This window comes from Lepidochelys olivacea (genome assembly GCF_965140295.1).
Source record: "Lepidochelys olivacea isolate rLepOli2 genome assembly, chromosome: 25".
Classification (NCBI taxonomy): domain Eukaryota; kingdom Metazoa; phylum Chordata; order Testudines; family Cheloniidae; genus Lepidochelys; species Lepidochelys olivacea.
Genome location: NC_140435.1, coordinates 7,162,751 through 7,179,419, shown reverse-complemented (window position 1 = coordinate 7,179,419; position 16,669 = coordinate 7,162,751). Strand labels below are relative to the sequence as shown.

General features: G+C 54.7%; 1 protein-coding gene across 1 annotated transcript in view; it reads right to left on the bottom strand.

Moving 5' to 3' along the window:
- LOC311512974 (protein unc-13 homolog A) overlaps positions 1–13,058 on the bottom strand; it is a 125,475-nt gene extending 112,417 nt beyond the window's left edge. Inside the window, exon 1 of the mRNA XM_084614480.1 lies at positions 12,874–13,058. Coding sequence (XP_084470606.1) covers positions 12,874–12,895 — 22 coding nt within the window. The 5' untranslated portion in view covers positions 12,896–13,058. The remainder of the gene's footprint in view (positions 1–12,873) is intronic.
- Positions 13,059–16,669: the final 3,611 nt, after the last annotated feature.

The window sequence follows — 16,669 nt, the reverse complement described above, 5'->3', positions numbered from 1 at the left end:
CGGGGTCCTGGGGAAGCCAGAGGGTCCTGCCCCCCAACTCCGCAGTCAGATGTGACTCTCAGCCAGCCAGTAAAACAGAGGTTTATTAGATGACAGGAACATGCTCTAAACCAGAGCTTGTAGGTGCAGAGAACAGGACCCCTCAGCTGGGTCCATTTTGGGGGGCAGGCAGTGAGCCAGACAACCATGTCTGCACTTCACTCCACCTCCCCAGCCAGCCCAAACTGAAACTCTCTCCAGCCCCCCCTCCTCTGGGCTTTGTCCCTTTCCCCGGGCCAGAAGGTCACCTGATTCCTTTGTTCTCCAACCCTTTAGCTCTCACCTTGGGGAGGGGGGGGGAAGAAGGGCCAGGCCATCAGTTGCCAGGAAAGAGGGTGTCGGCCATTCTCTGTGTCCAGACCCCAGCACACACCTGCCCTCTAGGGCTCTGCAATGATCATACACCCTTATCCCCACCCCCTAGAGACTTAAGAACTGCATAGGGGAAACTAAGGCACCCCCACACTATGCAGAGGAAACATTAAGAACAGTCCCGCTTCGTCACACACACCCTCTACACTGGAAGTGGGACTCGTAGAGGAGCTGCTTAAGTGGCTGTATACTAGCTGGGATTCTCCCAGGAGGCAGGGGAGTCCTGAAATGACAGCATCCACTGGCTCCGGGCCTCCAGCTCAGCACACATCAGGCCTAGTGCTTGGGAGAGTCAGGCCTGCTTTGCACAGATGTAAGTAGCTCTGCCAGGGGTGAGGCTGGGGGGGGACGGTTGGAGGGGCAGGGCAAGTTCAGGCATGTTGCAGGGCAACTACACCCCATCCCCCTTTGTGAGGAGAGGCAATGGCGTCGTGGCACCACGGTTAAGTCTGCCTGCTTGTCCTTAGCCTCAGGGCAGTACAGCCCAATGGTCAGAGTCAATACGGTGGCCCTTGATGGCAGGGCAGTGTGATCCAATGGCCGGAGTCAATATAATCGCCCTCTCACTCAGGCTGTATGGCCTAGTGGCCACAGTCAGCGTGGCTGACTTCCTCAACACGGTTGTACGGCCCTAGTGGCCAGAGTCAATGAGGTTGCCCTCCTTAGCAGTGCTATGCATCCGAGTGGCCAGAGTTGGGGAAATGGGCCACTACCTGGGGCAGGGGTGTGGCGGCCATGGGAGGGGAACCCAGGCCCTCCCTCTCCAGGGGTCCCAGCCAAGGGCCTGGCAGGGGCGAGTGCGTGTGCCACGGAGTCAGCGGGGATCCAACTGAAACATGCTGACTCAAGATCCAGTTCTGTAACTGGTCCACTGTCTAATTCCCCTGGGCTACTTCCGACTGTATTTCCTGATGTTGCGGTTTGGACACCTGCGGGTTCTCCGATCTCCTCAGCTGGCACTGCTCCCGGCAGCTCCAACCTCCCTTGGGTGTCCACAGATATCCGGGCATCTGACTGGGTCTCAGCACCTCTGGTTCCCACGGTCTAGAGTTTTGACTACTCCCATGTTGGAGCCTGCAAGGTGCATCCTTCCTCTCCAGCAGTCAGCCTAGAACGAGGCAGGGCTGCTTCCCTTTATAGGGAAGTGTGGCCCAGCAGGGGTGAGGGGGCACGGTTTCAGCTGCCAGGAGTGCTAGCTTAACCCTTTCATCTCCAATGCGGGCAAGTACACCCCATCACAAGGCTGTTAAACAATAATAATAAGACCTAGCTCTGATCAGTAGGTCTCAAAGTGGATCAGTGACTTTATCCCCATTCTGCAGATGGGGAAACTGAGGTACAGAGAGGGGCCGTGACTTGCCCCAGGTCAGTGACTGAGCCAGGCATAGAACGCAGGTGTCTCAAGTCCCAGCGCAGTGATCTATCCAGTAGACAACACTGCCTCCTAAACAAGGCTCAGCAGGGCCCACTGTCCTTTCCCTTTGCCTGACTAACTGCATGGACAGCAGAGGGGTTCTTCCCCCTCTCCCCGGGGGTGGCTGAGAAGGGAACTGGACCCACAGGGAGCAGTGGGTTGGGTTTGATCTGTCCTACCATTCCAGCCGGTTGTACGGGTGGCATCACATGTGGCTAGACAGATGGGCGAGGTGACTGAGCCAGCGGTGCCAACAATATCTTACTTGGCAATTCTCTGCCTGTTGTCTGACAGTGCGGAACGCGGCCAGACCTGAAGGGGGGTGTTTCACCCCCACTGTGCCCCGGTCCAGACAATCGCAGGTGGGGCCGGACACTGGAGCCCCATGTGAGAGTGTTTGTGACAGGGAAGTGTGAGCTAATGGTGAGAGGAGAGCACTGGGAGTCCGATAGAAACGTAGGGTTAGAAGGGACCACCAGGGGCATCCTGCCTGACCCCTGCCAAGATGCAGGATTTGTAGACACGGGAGATGTGTGGTTAGAACAGGGGAATGGGAGTCAGGATGCTGGAGTTGTCATCCTGGCAGTGACAAGAGGGGAGCTATTTTGCTTCTCGTTGCTCTGTAAAGGGGGTATAAATTCCTTCCTCCCACGCAAGGTGTGCCGCGTTCCCTGAGGCCTGCAATGTACCTGGAGAAGGATGAAAGCAAGGAGCTCTGGCTCTGGGGAGTGCAGTGTGCCCTTGCCTAGCCTAGGGAAGTGTTTTCCATGCTGAATCCGTCCACCTGCCAAAGTTTAAGACGAAATGTCTCCCCTTCCCTCCCCCAACCCTGTTACCGAACTGGGTCTCCCTCCGAGTACGAATGGACTCCAGAAGATACAAGCCAGGAGGAACTCGCTGAATCTCTCAGGGCCCTATCGAGCACCCCAGCACGGGTGTTAGCTGAGCCATGCTGCACCGATGGCTTTGAGCCGGGGAACGGAAGAGGCCAGCCCAGCAGTTGCCGCACTTTGGCTAACCGCTAGCCGCCTCCCTGGCTGGGCAGCAGGCTGCCTACAACAGGCATTGTCTGGAGCTAGATCAGAGACAGCCGCCAGCTGTGTGAGCAGTCTGGCTATCACCGTACCCCAAAGCCACCATCCGAGGGAGAACCGCGCCAGGACGTCTAATGAGCCACGGTGTGAAGCAGCACGTGGCACAGTGCCCGTGCCCAGCGCCAGCTCTCTTCAGCTGCCTGCTGACTGGAACCCCAAGCACAGGGAGTCACCCTGAGATCTCCAGCAAAGAAATCCAAGCAACTCCTTTCTCTCAGCCTTGTGTGGCGCCGATCTGCCCCAGGCCCCACCCTTTGGTAGCAAGCAGGCAGCCGTGGCCTGGTGAAGGGTCCATGGGGCTACGTTTTGATCCGGGCTGTTGTTGCCGGATGATAAGCCTGCTCCATTAGCCTAGCCGGCGGCCAGTGGCTGGACAGGAGCGTGACACCCTGGGGAGGGACGCATGGCTGGAAGAGTGGGCCAGCGGGGAGCTGATACGTTCCTATGTGGTTGGGTTTACAGCCCATCGGCTGGAAAGCGGCGAGCTGAGATGGGGTAAGTGCAAGGCGTCTGGGCAGGTGGATTTCTGTGGCAGGAGCCCAAAGGCCGGGTGTACAGTGGCCACAAGGGGCGAGAGCAGCTTTGGGTTCCGTGTGGTCTAGTGGGTAGGACTCTGGCTGGAGAGCTGGGTTCTAATCCTAGCTCTGCCACTCCCCTGCCGGCTGACCTGGGGCAAGTCCCTGCCCCTCTCTGTGCCCATTTGCCCTTTGTGTCTTTAGGCGGGAAGCTCTCTGGGGCTGGGATTGTCTCTCACTTGGTCTGGCCAGTGCCCAGCACAGCCAGGCTTGGAGCCTGTAGCTGTTCCTTTAAAACGTGACATTCATGCTCTTCTGTAAGAAGGGTGCCCGGAGCGAGGGGGAGATGAGCCAGAGCCTCCTCACCTCCAAAGAGTTGGGGCACAAAATTAACACGCTCCAAATGCAAATTTCATTCCTAGAGCGTGGCGCGCTCCCAGGCAATTCGCTTGCTGCTGAAAGGCAGCCCCTTTCCCTCAGCTATGTAATAACACTGAGCAGTTACACAGAGCTTTGCTGACATTAGCTCATCCTCTCCCCAGGAGAGGAAGAGTATCTCCATTTTACAGATGGGGAAACTGAGGCACAGAGTAGGGACATGACTTGCCCACGGGCAGACAACAGGTCTGACTCCCAGTTAGCCTGACTCCCTGCAGAGGCAGATATAGATGGAGGGGCTTTAAGCTTCCTCAGTACTCCCTGCATTCTGGAGTAAGTTAGAACAGCCTCGGGGCTGCTCTAATGTATGCTTTTCCTCCGTATGGTCCCTCTCGGGGCCAGTGAATGGTGGCCATGCCCCAGATCTTGCTCCTTATGCAAAGGGCTGGGAGCAGGGCTTGCTGGGGGAGGGGGGGCAAGGGAGCATTTGCAGAGGGCCATTCCTGCCCACTTTACAGCCCCCTTACACTGACAGCATGGGACTTGCTCCACAGACTCCACTGTTTGAGTCAATTGCAGGGTTTGAACTTGTGCCCGGGGTTCAGAGGTACAAGCGAGCACTGGGCATTCCTGATTCTCCGGGAGCTCCCAGCCTAGGATCTCTTCCCAGCCACCCAAAGAGCACTGAGAACAGACACTTCTGCACATGCAAGCCCAGCTCCCTTCCTCTAAGCATCAACGCCTTCCCTCAGTGCCCAGAGCGACAAGCTGCAGCGCAGAGGGGAGGGGCCCGGTAATTGTACTATTAAAAGGAGCGAAAATCATTTTTTCCAAAAGCAAAATCAATGCCGGGAGAAGGCAACCAAGAGAGAAACCAGCCCAGCGCCAGTGATGGGAGAGGAACTGTGTGGCCCTGCTGGAGTGGAAGAGCAATAAGTTGCGCAGATGCCAAACTGTGTGAATAATTAGGTAGCCTGAAAAGAGGTCAGTCCCAGCTTCATCCCCTCCCCGCCGGAGAAGTCATTGGCACTAGAATCACCACATCGAACTATGGGCACCTGTGCTGAGAGCTGGGACCTGGGCTCGCTGGGTGATGGAGATGGGGGTCCATGTGGAGACAGACGCTAGAGGACGATGCGATTGACTGGACTTCCTCTGCTGATTGCTGGTTTGCTCCTGCCCACCCTCTCCGCACCTCCACCTCCTTCTGCACCTTCCCCCCTCCTTGCCCCGCTCTGCAGAACCACGGGGGAAGGTGAGAACCGTAGTCCTGATCAGCTTTGTCCGGCAGGGGCAACACCTGGTGTACATCGGGCCATGGTTCTGCTCTTGAAGTCTGATGAAGTGTAGGTTGGACTCCACCCTTTGAGTCAATTGAATGGTGGTGAAGGGACAGCTTAGTGGGAGGGACAGCTTAGGGGGAGGGACAGCTTAGTGGTTTGAGCATTGGCCTGCTAAACCCAGGGTTGTGAGTTCAATCCTTGAGGGGGCCATTTAGGGATCTGGGGCAAAAATTGCGGATTGGTCCTGCTTTGAGCAGGGGGTTGGACTAGATGACCTCCTGAGGTCCCTTCCAACTCTGATAGTCTATGATTCTATGATTCTAAGGTTTCTACATTAGCCACGGTGGCAATGAGAGACAATCTCCAGTGTGGGCAGAGGATGCTTCCCTCCATACTTCCCCAACAACACACCTCCATCCTGACTGCCTCTAGCAGAGACAATTCACGCTACAGCCTCATTCATCTCTCGACTGCCCCGCTCAGATCACCAAGGTTGGGCCCAGCTGGTGCCAGATGGCAGCTTGGGCTGGGGACCCCGGTCAGCTAGGGAATGGATGGAGACCACCACATCCCTTAGCATCTCAACCTACCCTCAGGCTGGGATCCGCAAAGGGAGACAGGATCCCACCTCCCACTGACTCTGGTGACCAGTAGCTGACAGCTGCTATCTCGGGGTGTGTTTAATGCCCCTGCAAGAGCGGCCAGGCTAACACGGCCATTCCTGAGTCCCAGCTTTCACCGCACCTGCCTTTAGCTGCGCGCTACGTACCTCACAGGGCCAGAACCCAGGCTTCCCGCACCCAGTGCTCCCTGGCACGCTAATGCATTGGGCCCAGAAAGGACGTGTAAGGGAACCCACCAAAGCTCCGATCCCCCGTCATCGCCTGTCCCTGGAACTTTGGGACTTGATGGCCGCAGGGGTGGAGGCTGGCCCCACGCCTTTGGAATTCACTCGCCTGCAGAAATACAATGGAGCAGGAACCCGGTGACTGTGAACACAAGCTGCACGATCTGCCCAGACCCTCTCCATGGATAGGATTCTGATTTCCTAGGTGTCTGGTTCAAGCAGCAGGGAACTTGGTCCTAGATCTTCAATTGTATTTAGGCGCTTAACTCCTATTGATTTCAGTGGCTCTTTGGTGCTACCATGAAGGCTCTGGGCCTTGGTCTCTTTTACTAAGTTTGAGTATCTTAAGCCTTGTAAAGCCACCCAGAGAACACAGTCGTGGGCTCCAAGTGGGGTCAAATCCTGAATCCTGTTTTACTGGAGTCACAGGGGGTGTTGCTGAGCTATGGAGCAAGCCAGGGCTCAGTTCTCCTCTCTCTCTCTGGTGTCAATCAGGAGTAACTCCATGGAAGCCAGTTTACAGTCTAGGTCCATCAACGGGTATTAGCCAGGATGGGCAGGGATGGTGTCCCTAACCTCCGTTTGCCAGAAGCTGGGATTGGGCAATATGGGATGGATCACTTGGTGATTCCCTGTTCTGTTCATTCCCTCTGGGGCACCTGGCATTGGCCACTGTCGGAAGACAGGAGCCTGGGCTAGATGGACCCTTGGTCTGACCCAGTCTGGCCGTTCTTATGTTCTGCTGTTTAAACGCACTGGGAACCGTAAGCCAGTTCTCCACTGCCGGGCAGCGCTTGGTATCTGGGGCACAGAACAAAGGGGGTAAAATGCGGCCAAATGCGAACGGGGAGCGTTTGGGGCAGGCGTAACTAGGAGCACAAGGCAGAGACAGGGCTCAGAACCTTCCTGCTCCTTTCCTGCCTGTCCCTGTGGCTGTGGCAGGCCCTGCTTTCCACTCCAAAGCAGCTGCTTGGCTTGGGCTGATTTTGAATTGCGTTTTGCGAAGGGATGGCCAAGGGAGTCTTTTAACCCACCCGGGGAGAATAGCCCCTCCAGACTCCCCCACCCAAACCCTGCTGCGACGCAAAATTTGGATGTTGAATTGACCCACCTGAAGTTGTTTTAAGCCTCTCAAAACGAGGGCTTTGAACAAACATTTTGCAGCGTCCTACTATTACAGACACTTCAGGAAGGCACTTTAATAACGTCAAGAAAACACCATCGCCCAAGTTCCTATTTATAGGACGCCTGGAAGTAAGAATCCACAAAGAAATGACTCCAACGTCGCACTGGTGCTAAATATATTCCCAGGCGCTGTCATTGTGTCAGGCTGGCAACTAACCGCCCCGTTCCAGGAGAAGGCCCCCAATCCTGCATGTGGCCCATACCAGGGGCCCCATTGGATGAGTGGGTAGGTCGGATAGAAGGATCAGTGCCTTAGTGAGCAAATAGAGATGGCATTGTGCAGCTGGGCGGGTGAGAATCCATTGTCTAAGAGGCTCACCAAGGAAAGGGTGGCCTGGGAGGTGGAATTCATTCATGTGCAGAGGGCCCTCACAGGCTCTGTGCATGTAACCAAGACACCTCCTGGGGGTGGGGTTCTGTCCCATCTTGTGGGACCGAGGCCACTTAAAGAGAGAGATAAAATGAATCTGCTTTATAGCCTTAGCTAACAGGCAGTCGGCTTTTAGCTCATGCGGTAGAGGCTCATGAATGACACTCCAGAGGTCCCAGGTTCGATCCTGCCAACCGGGGTCTGTCCGCGTTACATGTGCACCAGCAAGCCCCCTTTGGAGGATGTGAGTGGCACATGGGCCTTCCTCGCAGGACTGGATCCCACCCAGTCGGAGGAAAGGAAACAGAATCAGGCCAACTGTGTGAAAGAGTGATTTCTTACTGTTCTATGTATTTCAGATACCTAGGGCCAGATGCTCAGCTGGTGTGACTGACAGGTCCACCAAAGGCAATGTGACCATGCCAGTTTACACCAGCTGAGGATCTCTCTTCCTCGATTTAAAGTGCAGTGGAAAGGACAGGCATATCTTCCAAAACTGGGTGACTGGGCAAGAAAATGGCAGACGAAATTCAATGTTGATAAATGCAAAGTAATGCACATTGGAAAACATAATCCCACCTATCCATGCAAAACGATGGGGTCTAAATTAGCTGTTATGACTCAAGAGAGATCTTGAAGTCATTGTGGAGAGTTCTCTGAAAACATCCACTCAATGTGCAGCGGCAGTCAAAAAAGCAACCAGAATGTTGGGAACCATTGGGAAAGGGAGTGATAATAAGACTGAAAATATCATAATGCCACTCTATAAATCCATGGTACGCCCACACCTTGAATACTGAGTGCAGTGCTGGTCATCCCATCTCAAAAGAGATTAGAACTTGGAAAAGTACAGAGAAGAACAACAAAAATGATGAGGGGTATGGAACAGCTTCCATATGAGGAGAGATTAAAACACTGGGACTGGTCAGCTTGGGAAAGAGATGGCTGAGGAGGGAGATGACAGGGGTCTATAAAATCATGGCTGGTGTGGAGACAGTGAATAGAGAATTGATATTTATCCCTTCTCATAAACACAAGAACCTGGGGTCACCCAAAGAAATTAATAGACAGTAGGTTTAAAATCAACATAATGAAGTACTTCTTCACACAACACACAGTCAACCTGTGGAACTCATTGCCAGGGGATGTTGTGAAGGCCAAAACAATAACTGGGTTCAAAAAAGAATTAGATCAGTTCATGGAGGATAGGTCCATCAATGGCTGTTAGCCAAGATGGACAGGGATGCAACCCCATGCTCTGGATGTTCCTGAACCTCTGACAGTCAGAAGCTGGGACTGGAGGACAGGAGATAGATCACTCGATAATTGCCCTGTTCTGTTTATTCCCTCTAAAGCACCTGGCACTGGCCACCTTCGGAGGATAGGATACTGGGCTAGCTGGCCCATTGGGCTGACCCAGTATGGCTGTTCTTATGTTCATCAGACGAGATCACTGATCAGCGCTGGCCTCGGTTTTTTGTGTCTCCTGCATTCATAGAGGTCACACTACACCCCAGTTTGCAGCCCTGGCTATTATTGTGCTGTATTTCATTGTAGGACCCACAATGGCAAGCAGAATATAGTCCTCCGCTGGGATTTCTGGGGGCATCTGTGTAGGGCTCCGGTTCCTGTTCAGGATTCGAGGAGAAGATTTAATTTAGAGCAGGGAGGCATGGGCAAGAGTGAACTGACTCTATCAGACACGGAAGCAAAAATAGACTCAAAAACCGGGAGGACTGTCGTCATGTTACTTCCCAAAGTTGCAGCAAGTGCATCTGAAGCCGCTTAAAGATGTGGGGCCAGATTCTCAGCTGGCGTCAGTGAGGTCACGCCACTGGAAGGCCATCGATTTAACCCAGCTGAGAATCTGGCCTTGATCCTTTTCCACCCGGAAGCCTGCTCAGAAAAAACGGTGAGGCGAACCCTGCTGAGCCCATTGTTAATTAAGCTTGTGCATTCAAACAATCTAACTTGTTCTGCCCTGGAGCTATGGTGCCTGTGAAGGGCTCTGAAATAAATGACAGTTAAGCCGAGTTGACGGCCCCCTGGAAGCTGTGCTCGTTAAAGAAAGATGCTCAGAGCTGTCAGTCTTAGTCAGAAAAGCAGGCGGGGGTGTGGCTCATGCCCTGTTATTTAAATCCTCCAGCCCCGTGCATAAAAATAAATATGTGCCATCAGATTTCTTGCCCTACTTTTCCCTGATGCTTTTACAGTGACATTAAAATGCCAGTGGCAGAGGCGAGTAGTTTAGCAAAGGTCTGGTTTGACTTCCGAAGCTTCCAGACTTGTGCTCCTTTAACGCACCTGCTGGGGGAACTTGCAAACCGCACGGAAAAGAAAGGGAAAGGCAGGGAGAAACCAGGGCAAAACCAAGAGCCAGGTGCAATGGGCAGCCGTGCGTGCTGGATACCTAATGCCGGGATGGGGACAGGTGGGTCCCCCTCTCAACTGAGGGGGAGGAATCACTGAGCCCAGAGAACCCCGGACGGTGTCCACCTGCGCTCACGGGTGTCTGAGGAGTCAGTGGACCCTGCCCAGAAGAATCCTGCTTGGAGGCGTGATCGGACGAGGGGCTGGGGACGGGAGCCACAGTCACAGAGCCACCCCCATCCAGCTTCCTCTTCCTGGAGTGAGGGTTGGCTGTCTTGGCCAGCGCCAGGAGGAGGTTGACAAGGAGGTCTCACGACTTTGTGGGGCCACGGATGGAGTGTACGCTAATAGGGGGGATGGATTCTTCCTAACAATGTGGGGAGGGGCATGAGTCCCTGCCCCCTCCATGGCCCCGCCCCACTGCTTCTCCCTGGCCAAGCCGGAGCCGAGCAGGGGAACGGAGCCCAGGCTCCTCCACCTGCCTGGGGAGGTGGGTCCCAAGACTTCCCACAGCTGCCCACGCAGCTCTTACCCCGACCTGGCTTCAGCTTCTGGCCTGGCTGGGGGGGGGTCTTGGGGGCCAAAGAGCAGACACTGGGCCATGATAAGAGCAGCACGGGCAGCTATGGGGAGACCCTCCAACTGCCCTGCGGAGAGACTGGGGGGTGGGAACACAGACCGGGGGCTGCTTTTGGGACCCCTACCCCCACCCCAGGCGGGTGGAGGGTCCATAGCTCCCCACAGCTGTCCAGACCCCCTGGGCTGGGCTCCAGCTTCTGGCCAGGCCTGGGGGGCAGGGCCTTGGGGGAAGAGGCGGGGCAGGGGGCTGTGGCCATGGTGAAAAGTGGATGGGCCATGACCCTGTGGCCCCTCGGTTCCGGTCCCCCTGACGCTAATCCAGGAGGTGCAGGGCAAAGTGCAGCTGGAACCCCAATGAGCCGTTCTGTAGGAGCGGGAAGAGGGGCTGCAGCCTGGCAGGGCAGGCGTCAAGGGAGTCTGTGAACCGCACCACATACACACCCATGCTCATGGCTCCAGGGCAGAGCCGGGGCCCAAGGCAGGACATCCGTGCCATATAGGGAAGGCACTCAGAGCCTGCCAAAAATCGAAGGCTGCACCACCCAGCAAACCACAGGACGCCATCCTCTGTAGTGAATTCATTCATAAACTGTTCTCAACAGAAGCCTGTCGCTGGAGCACACCGAACAATCTGCGCCGTGATTTATAGGAGAAACCTTTAATAATAAGAATCCACCCCCCCTTCCCAGCACACCCCGCCCCCTCATCAATCCACAGGGCGCCGCAAGGCAGCAAAAGGCTATTTCCCCAATCATTTATGGCAGGCTCTTTATTAATTTGCATGCATATGCCCAAGGCTCAGGGGACTGATCAATGGAACATGTAAATAGAGCAGTGTAATTGGATCGGGTGGGCTGGCCCTGACTCTTTCCGGCTGGCATGGTGGGCAAAGGGGGTGCTTTATTCCTTAACATTTCTATGGGTTTCCTCCAAAGGCAGACACACGGCTTTGAATGCAAAGCCGATCGCCTCCAGAAAGGTCTGCTGGGACAAGCTCTGGTAAGAGGGCATCATTTGTGTCATCCCCCTCTTCTTCCTCTCCCCCCATATGCAATTTCTTTCAGTGCACCTGCCAAATATGCAAAGACCGTCTAACAATGCCAGCTGGGTGTTCTAGACTGGGTTGGGTTTTGTGAATGAAGCTGCTGTGGGGAAGGCTCGCACACTGCTGAGCGCCCCGGCTTTCAGACGGGCTCCATGCAGTGGCATATTCAGCCGGGAAGCCAGCACACTGGGGGGACCACTGCTCCCTGAAAACAACCGAGCTTTGCCAAATAAACATCTGTCTAAATCCTGGAGGTTGTCCCACCGAGTGCTTTCAAAGCAGGATTAGTGTATGCGAGGCATAGTGCTACTAGCCAGCCACCTCCCTCCCCACTGGGACCCTTTTCAAAATCATAAAAAGGCTCCTAAATTCCATGCTCCACATCCTTAAAAGTTCAGCCCCAGCCAGCAGCTTATTCTCGATCCCTTATGACGACATTGCTAGTTCTTTGGAAATGGATCAGAACAAGAATACTGACACGTTTAACATTAAATGGATGTACATGGAAACCCCCCCGCCACTCCCTCTCTCACACACACCCTCAGATGGGCTGTAAAATGCCAAGTATAAACTAAGCGATCTTTCCAAATGTCACCTCTCAACTTACTGACTTCAAAATGAATAAAACGGCATTAGAAAGACAGGTTTGGAATTAATATTGGTTCAAAAGGAGAGAACCCCCCCCCCCAGTGCATTAAAGAGAAGGTGCAAATCACTCCTCGCTACAAAAATACAAAAATAGCTTGCCAAAAAAAAGTGAAAATCAATTCTGGTATAAATTAGCAGTGCAAATGCCCTGCACAGGGTTAACCATCATTGCAGAGAAAGCAGCTCTAGGATTAACCCACATTCAGCTGCCCTCTTTAAATCCCAATAGTTAGACTCTAACATGTAATAAATACCAACCCCATCCACCCGCAATAATCGCTTCCAAAAAAATCCTACGGCTCGGTTGCTACAGGGGGGCAGATAGGAGCTATTCAATGCAAACAAAAATGTGTGGGTCTTGCAACGATTTCCATCGACTTCCTCCGTTATTACAAAGGCATCCTAAAGGCAAGCACACGCACACCTACAAATTAGCCATGTGCTGAAGGTGGGAAAGAAGGAAATGGTCTTTCAGCTGCCAGAGTGGATCATTTATTAAATAGCCCCATTTCACGCCCTCCCCCCACCCCCCAATTCCCTCGGTCAGTGTCTGTTTCTAATGCTCTGTTCCTGCACCCATTAGCTGGGTTCATATATCGACGGAGCCACTGGGTTGCAACACACACAGGTCGACTCCCAGCTGTTAAGCAGCCGAGCAGTCTGTATTGCACATAGCTACCCAATCTGTGTGCCCGGAGATATAATAGAGACACCCGGGCTGGTCCTTGCCTTACCTCCAACGCAGAGCAAAGACATGTTCCGTCCTCTTGTCTGCTACCACATGGGCTCCGGGGGACTTCTGAGTGAGCCCTTAGCTGGGTGCCTGCTTGGGAAAGGGTGTGTGCTTGCTAGAAAATTGCATACTGCTCCATCTGCCTCTGTGTGGGCTGCTCCTCGCCCGGGTCGCTAGCAGCCAGCCATTTTGTTTCAGCACCGAGGCCTATGGACAGCTCCTGACGTCAAGCTGATGAGAGGCAGGAGGCGGGTGTACTGGTGGCAGCTGATTAGCTGGGGTTGGGTCTATTCTTAAAGGCACCCAAGCTGGCTGTCAGTGGAAGTGTGTGTATGAATAATGCACATCCAGAGAATCCCCTTGGCTCGCCAGCACCGAAAGCACTCGCAGGCCGTGGGCCATCGACCATTATGTACCTGGCTTTGGGACCAGATCGCCCCCCACCCCGCAGCTGGGCTACTGTTCACCTGAAACCTGCTTATTTCCCCCTCTGATGCATGACTTGGTGTGCTTTCTGGGGCTGTCTGTGTGTGTGGGGGGGTCCGGTATCTGGACCAAGGAGGTCTGGGGAGGGGCCTGCTCTGAAGAGCACCCTGTCCAAAGAGCATCAGAGGGCTGGGTGTCTGGGTCTGGCGCTCACTCCACGTCAGACTGGCTCAGCTCAGGAATAGAAAGATCCCTCCCGCCCCGAGAGGTGAGGGCCAGATTCACAGCTGCAGTAAAACAGCCTGGATCTGCTGAGTCTCTGTGGTCCCCTGCACCCTGCTATGTGAGTGCCTCCCAAACATTCGCCTCCCAATGCCCCTGCTGGGTCAGCAAGTCTTAGCATCATCCCCATTTGACAGAAAAGAAACGGAGGCACCGGGACTATCCCAGGTCACACACATTGTAGCAGCTTTGGAGTGGGTTGCAGGTCTCCAAAACGCCAGTCCCCTGGCTTAAGCACAAGAACATCCTTCTCCCCTCTTCCTGGACCCTCCCCCCACCCCACGGTGCTATCTTGGGACCTCATCACACCTCCTGCCCTGAGTGACACCTGTGCAAAGCCCACTGCCAGGGTATACAATGGGGGAGGTCACAGCGGGACACGGACCCAGCAAGGATAGCTATAAAAACCACACTGGGCTCCTGAGCAGCATGCTTTAAGCACTGTCTTACTAACGCTGCTCCTCCCGGCTCATGGCAGACCCACCCCTTTCTTCAGGCCACTGTAAGCACGGCCCATCTTCCCCTGTCACCGCAGGTCATGTAACAATTCTGAAATGCAGGCTAGATGGGGTCTGGCAAAGCTCAGTGGAATGGGCTTAAGGGCTGCCTGGCCCTTCTGCTGGCCCTCTGCACAGGGGCAAATTTCTCACCCCGACAGCAGCTCCTCTGGGTACGATGGTGCCATTTTAACTTTGACACTTTTCAGCAAAGAGCTGGATCTTAGGAACCAACTGAAATCGTAGCATTGTTTTCTTGCACCCTTTCGGACCCCTCTCCCCCCGATGGTGGCTCAGCCTTCCAGCCCTCTGTCTAGTCCATTGCATGGCTTGGGGTGGCAGGTTTTCGCACTCAGGCTGTATCAATCCACCTCAGCGCCACATTTGGCTCCTAAGTAGCCCAGGCTCAGCCCCTGAAGAGTCTGGCAGACGGCTGGCTTATTCAGCTGCTGATCTGATCACGTGTCTCCATGATTCGAAGCCCTCCAAGGCTGCAGTGTCTGAATCTCCCAAATAAGGATGAATTTCCCCCAAGCCTGTGGGTCAGTGTGATTAATCTCATTTAACAGATGGAAAGAAGAGACATTAGGAAGTCAGTCCCACCGGTGCCTTACCCACAAGGCATCACATACACCCTCTGCTAGCACCAAGGAGTCGGCTTTTGGGGTCTCCTCTGGCAGGTTCCCGTACTGCTCAGCGATGGCTTGGAGGCCGTCTATGGAGTGGCTATGACACCTCCAGTGGGCCAGGTGTCAATGCTGGCTCAGGTGCACCCCTGGAGCCTGATCCCCTGTTGTGATCTGGGCCCTTGTCACCCCTGCAGCAGCACAACGAAGCCATAAAGCGGATGTACCCATGGCCACCGGGGCAGTCTACGGCACCGGGGAAATCCTGGCTCTGCGCCAGCCCCTTGGCAGTCCCTGGTGTAGCTGGGCGGGAGGGTATAGGAATGAGATTGAGGACATGGCTGGAGCACTGCTGCACCCTGGCTATTCCTAGATGCTGGAATGGCCCCTGGGCGTCCCCTGGGGGCCCTAGGCAGGTGAATTAGGGCAGCGAGACTGCTGTGCTGAGGGCAGGCCCCATGACATTGGCAGCTTGCTGGTGGTGGAAAGCCCTGAAGACTGAAGCCTTGAGCTGATATTCTCCAAGGCCAAGAGGGACTGTTGTGATCACCTGGCCTCAGCTCCTGTATAACTCAGGCCTGAGAGCTTCCCCAAATCACTCCTAGAGCAGGTCTGTTAGACCAACATCCAATTGGGCTCTAAAACTTGCCAGTGGTGGATACGCCACCACGACCCTGGGTAAATTAAATCCACAGAACAGACCCAGCGTGGGGTGGGGAGCAGCTTCCCCTACTGTACCCCGACTCCGAAACAGGCTGAGATGTGGGAATCTCATGAGATAGATTTGTTTTTAATACTGTCTCGTTCCCTTTGAAATTCCTGCTTTCCTGCGGGCTTATGTGAAGCCACTGAAAATACGGTTAGGAGGAAACAAAAGCAAAAGACACACGTAGGGCCTGAGTTTTCACTGCTTTGCACTTTGTGTCGTCCTAAACACCTGGGGGTAGCAGGTCGCCACGGCAGCACAAGGATGGCCCGATGGGCAGAGCCCCGGGTACCAGTGCTCCATAGGCACTTGGCTGCTGACTCCCTGTCTCCTGGGATGAGTCAATGGGAGTTAGGTGCCTAGATACATCTGAGGAGTTGGGCCTCAGTTTCCCACCTGTACAATGGGGATGCCGGGCCTGGCCTGCCTCCCAGGGCTGTTGGGAAAGTGTGAGGTGCTCAGATGCTTTGGTAATGGGGGTCATAGACATGGGCGACGGGTATCAAAGGCCAGGGCAGGCTGAGCCTCCCCTGACCCAGCCAATGGCCCTGCCCGTGTTCCGCCCCAAGGCCCCACCCTCCCTTTCCCTCTCCCCTGAAGCCAGTAGGGGCTCAGCTCCAGCCAGCAGCCTGGACCTCAGACCAGCTGCCGGCTGGGGCGGCCAGGGGCGGCTTGGGCCAGCCTGGGGGTCAGGCCAGTGACTTGGGCCAGCACTTGAGTCCAGTGCGGCTGGGGAGGCGGACCGGGCCTCCTCCAGCCATGGGGGCTCAGGGGCTCACCTGCCGCTCATGGTCATATAAGCACCTAAGATAGATTTCGCACCAGTGCCAATGACTGCACAAGATACAGGACACAAAGGAGAATGAGCTACTCCCTAAGGGTCATGTTCACAGGTATTAGAGCCAGAAGGGACCCTTCTGATCATCTAGTCTGATCTCCTGCATAGCACAGGCCAGAGAATGCCACAGAGTGGCTCCTGCAGCCAGCCCATACCTCATGGTTGAGCTAGATGCATCTCTTTTAAAAACCATCTCGATTTAAAGGCTGCAAGTGATGGAGGATCCACGACATCCCAGCACAGTCCAGCCCATCCTGGTCTCAGCGCACAGCAGTAACAGCAGCCCCAGGGCAGATCTCGGAGCCACTTTCAAATGAAAAGGGTTGGCTTGGGTTGGGTTGTTTTTTTTTAAAACCCCAAACTACCCAGCCAGTCTGACCGTGTTAAGTCAGACAATCCATAACTCAGTACGGGCTGTACTG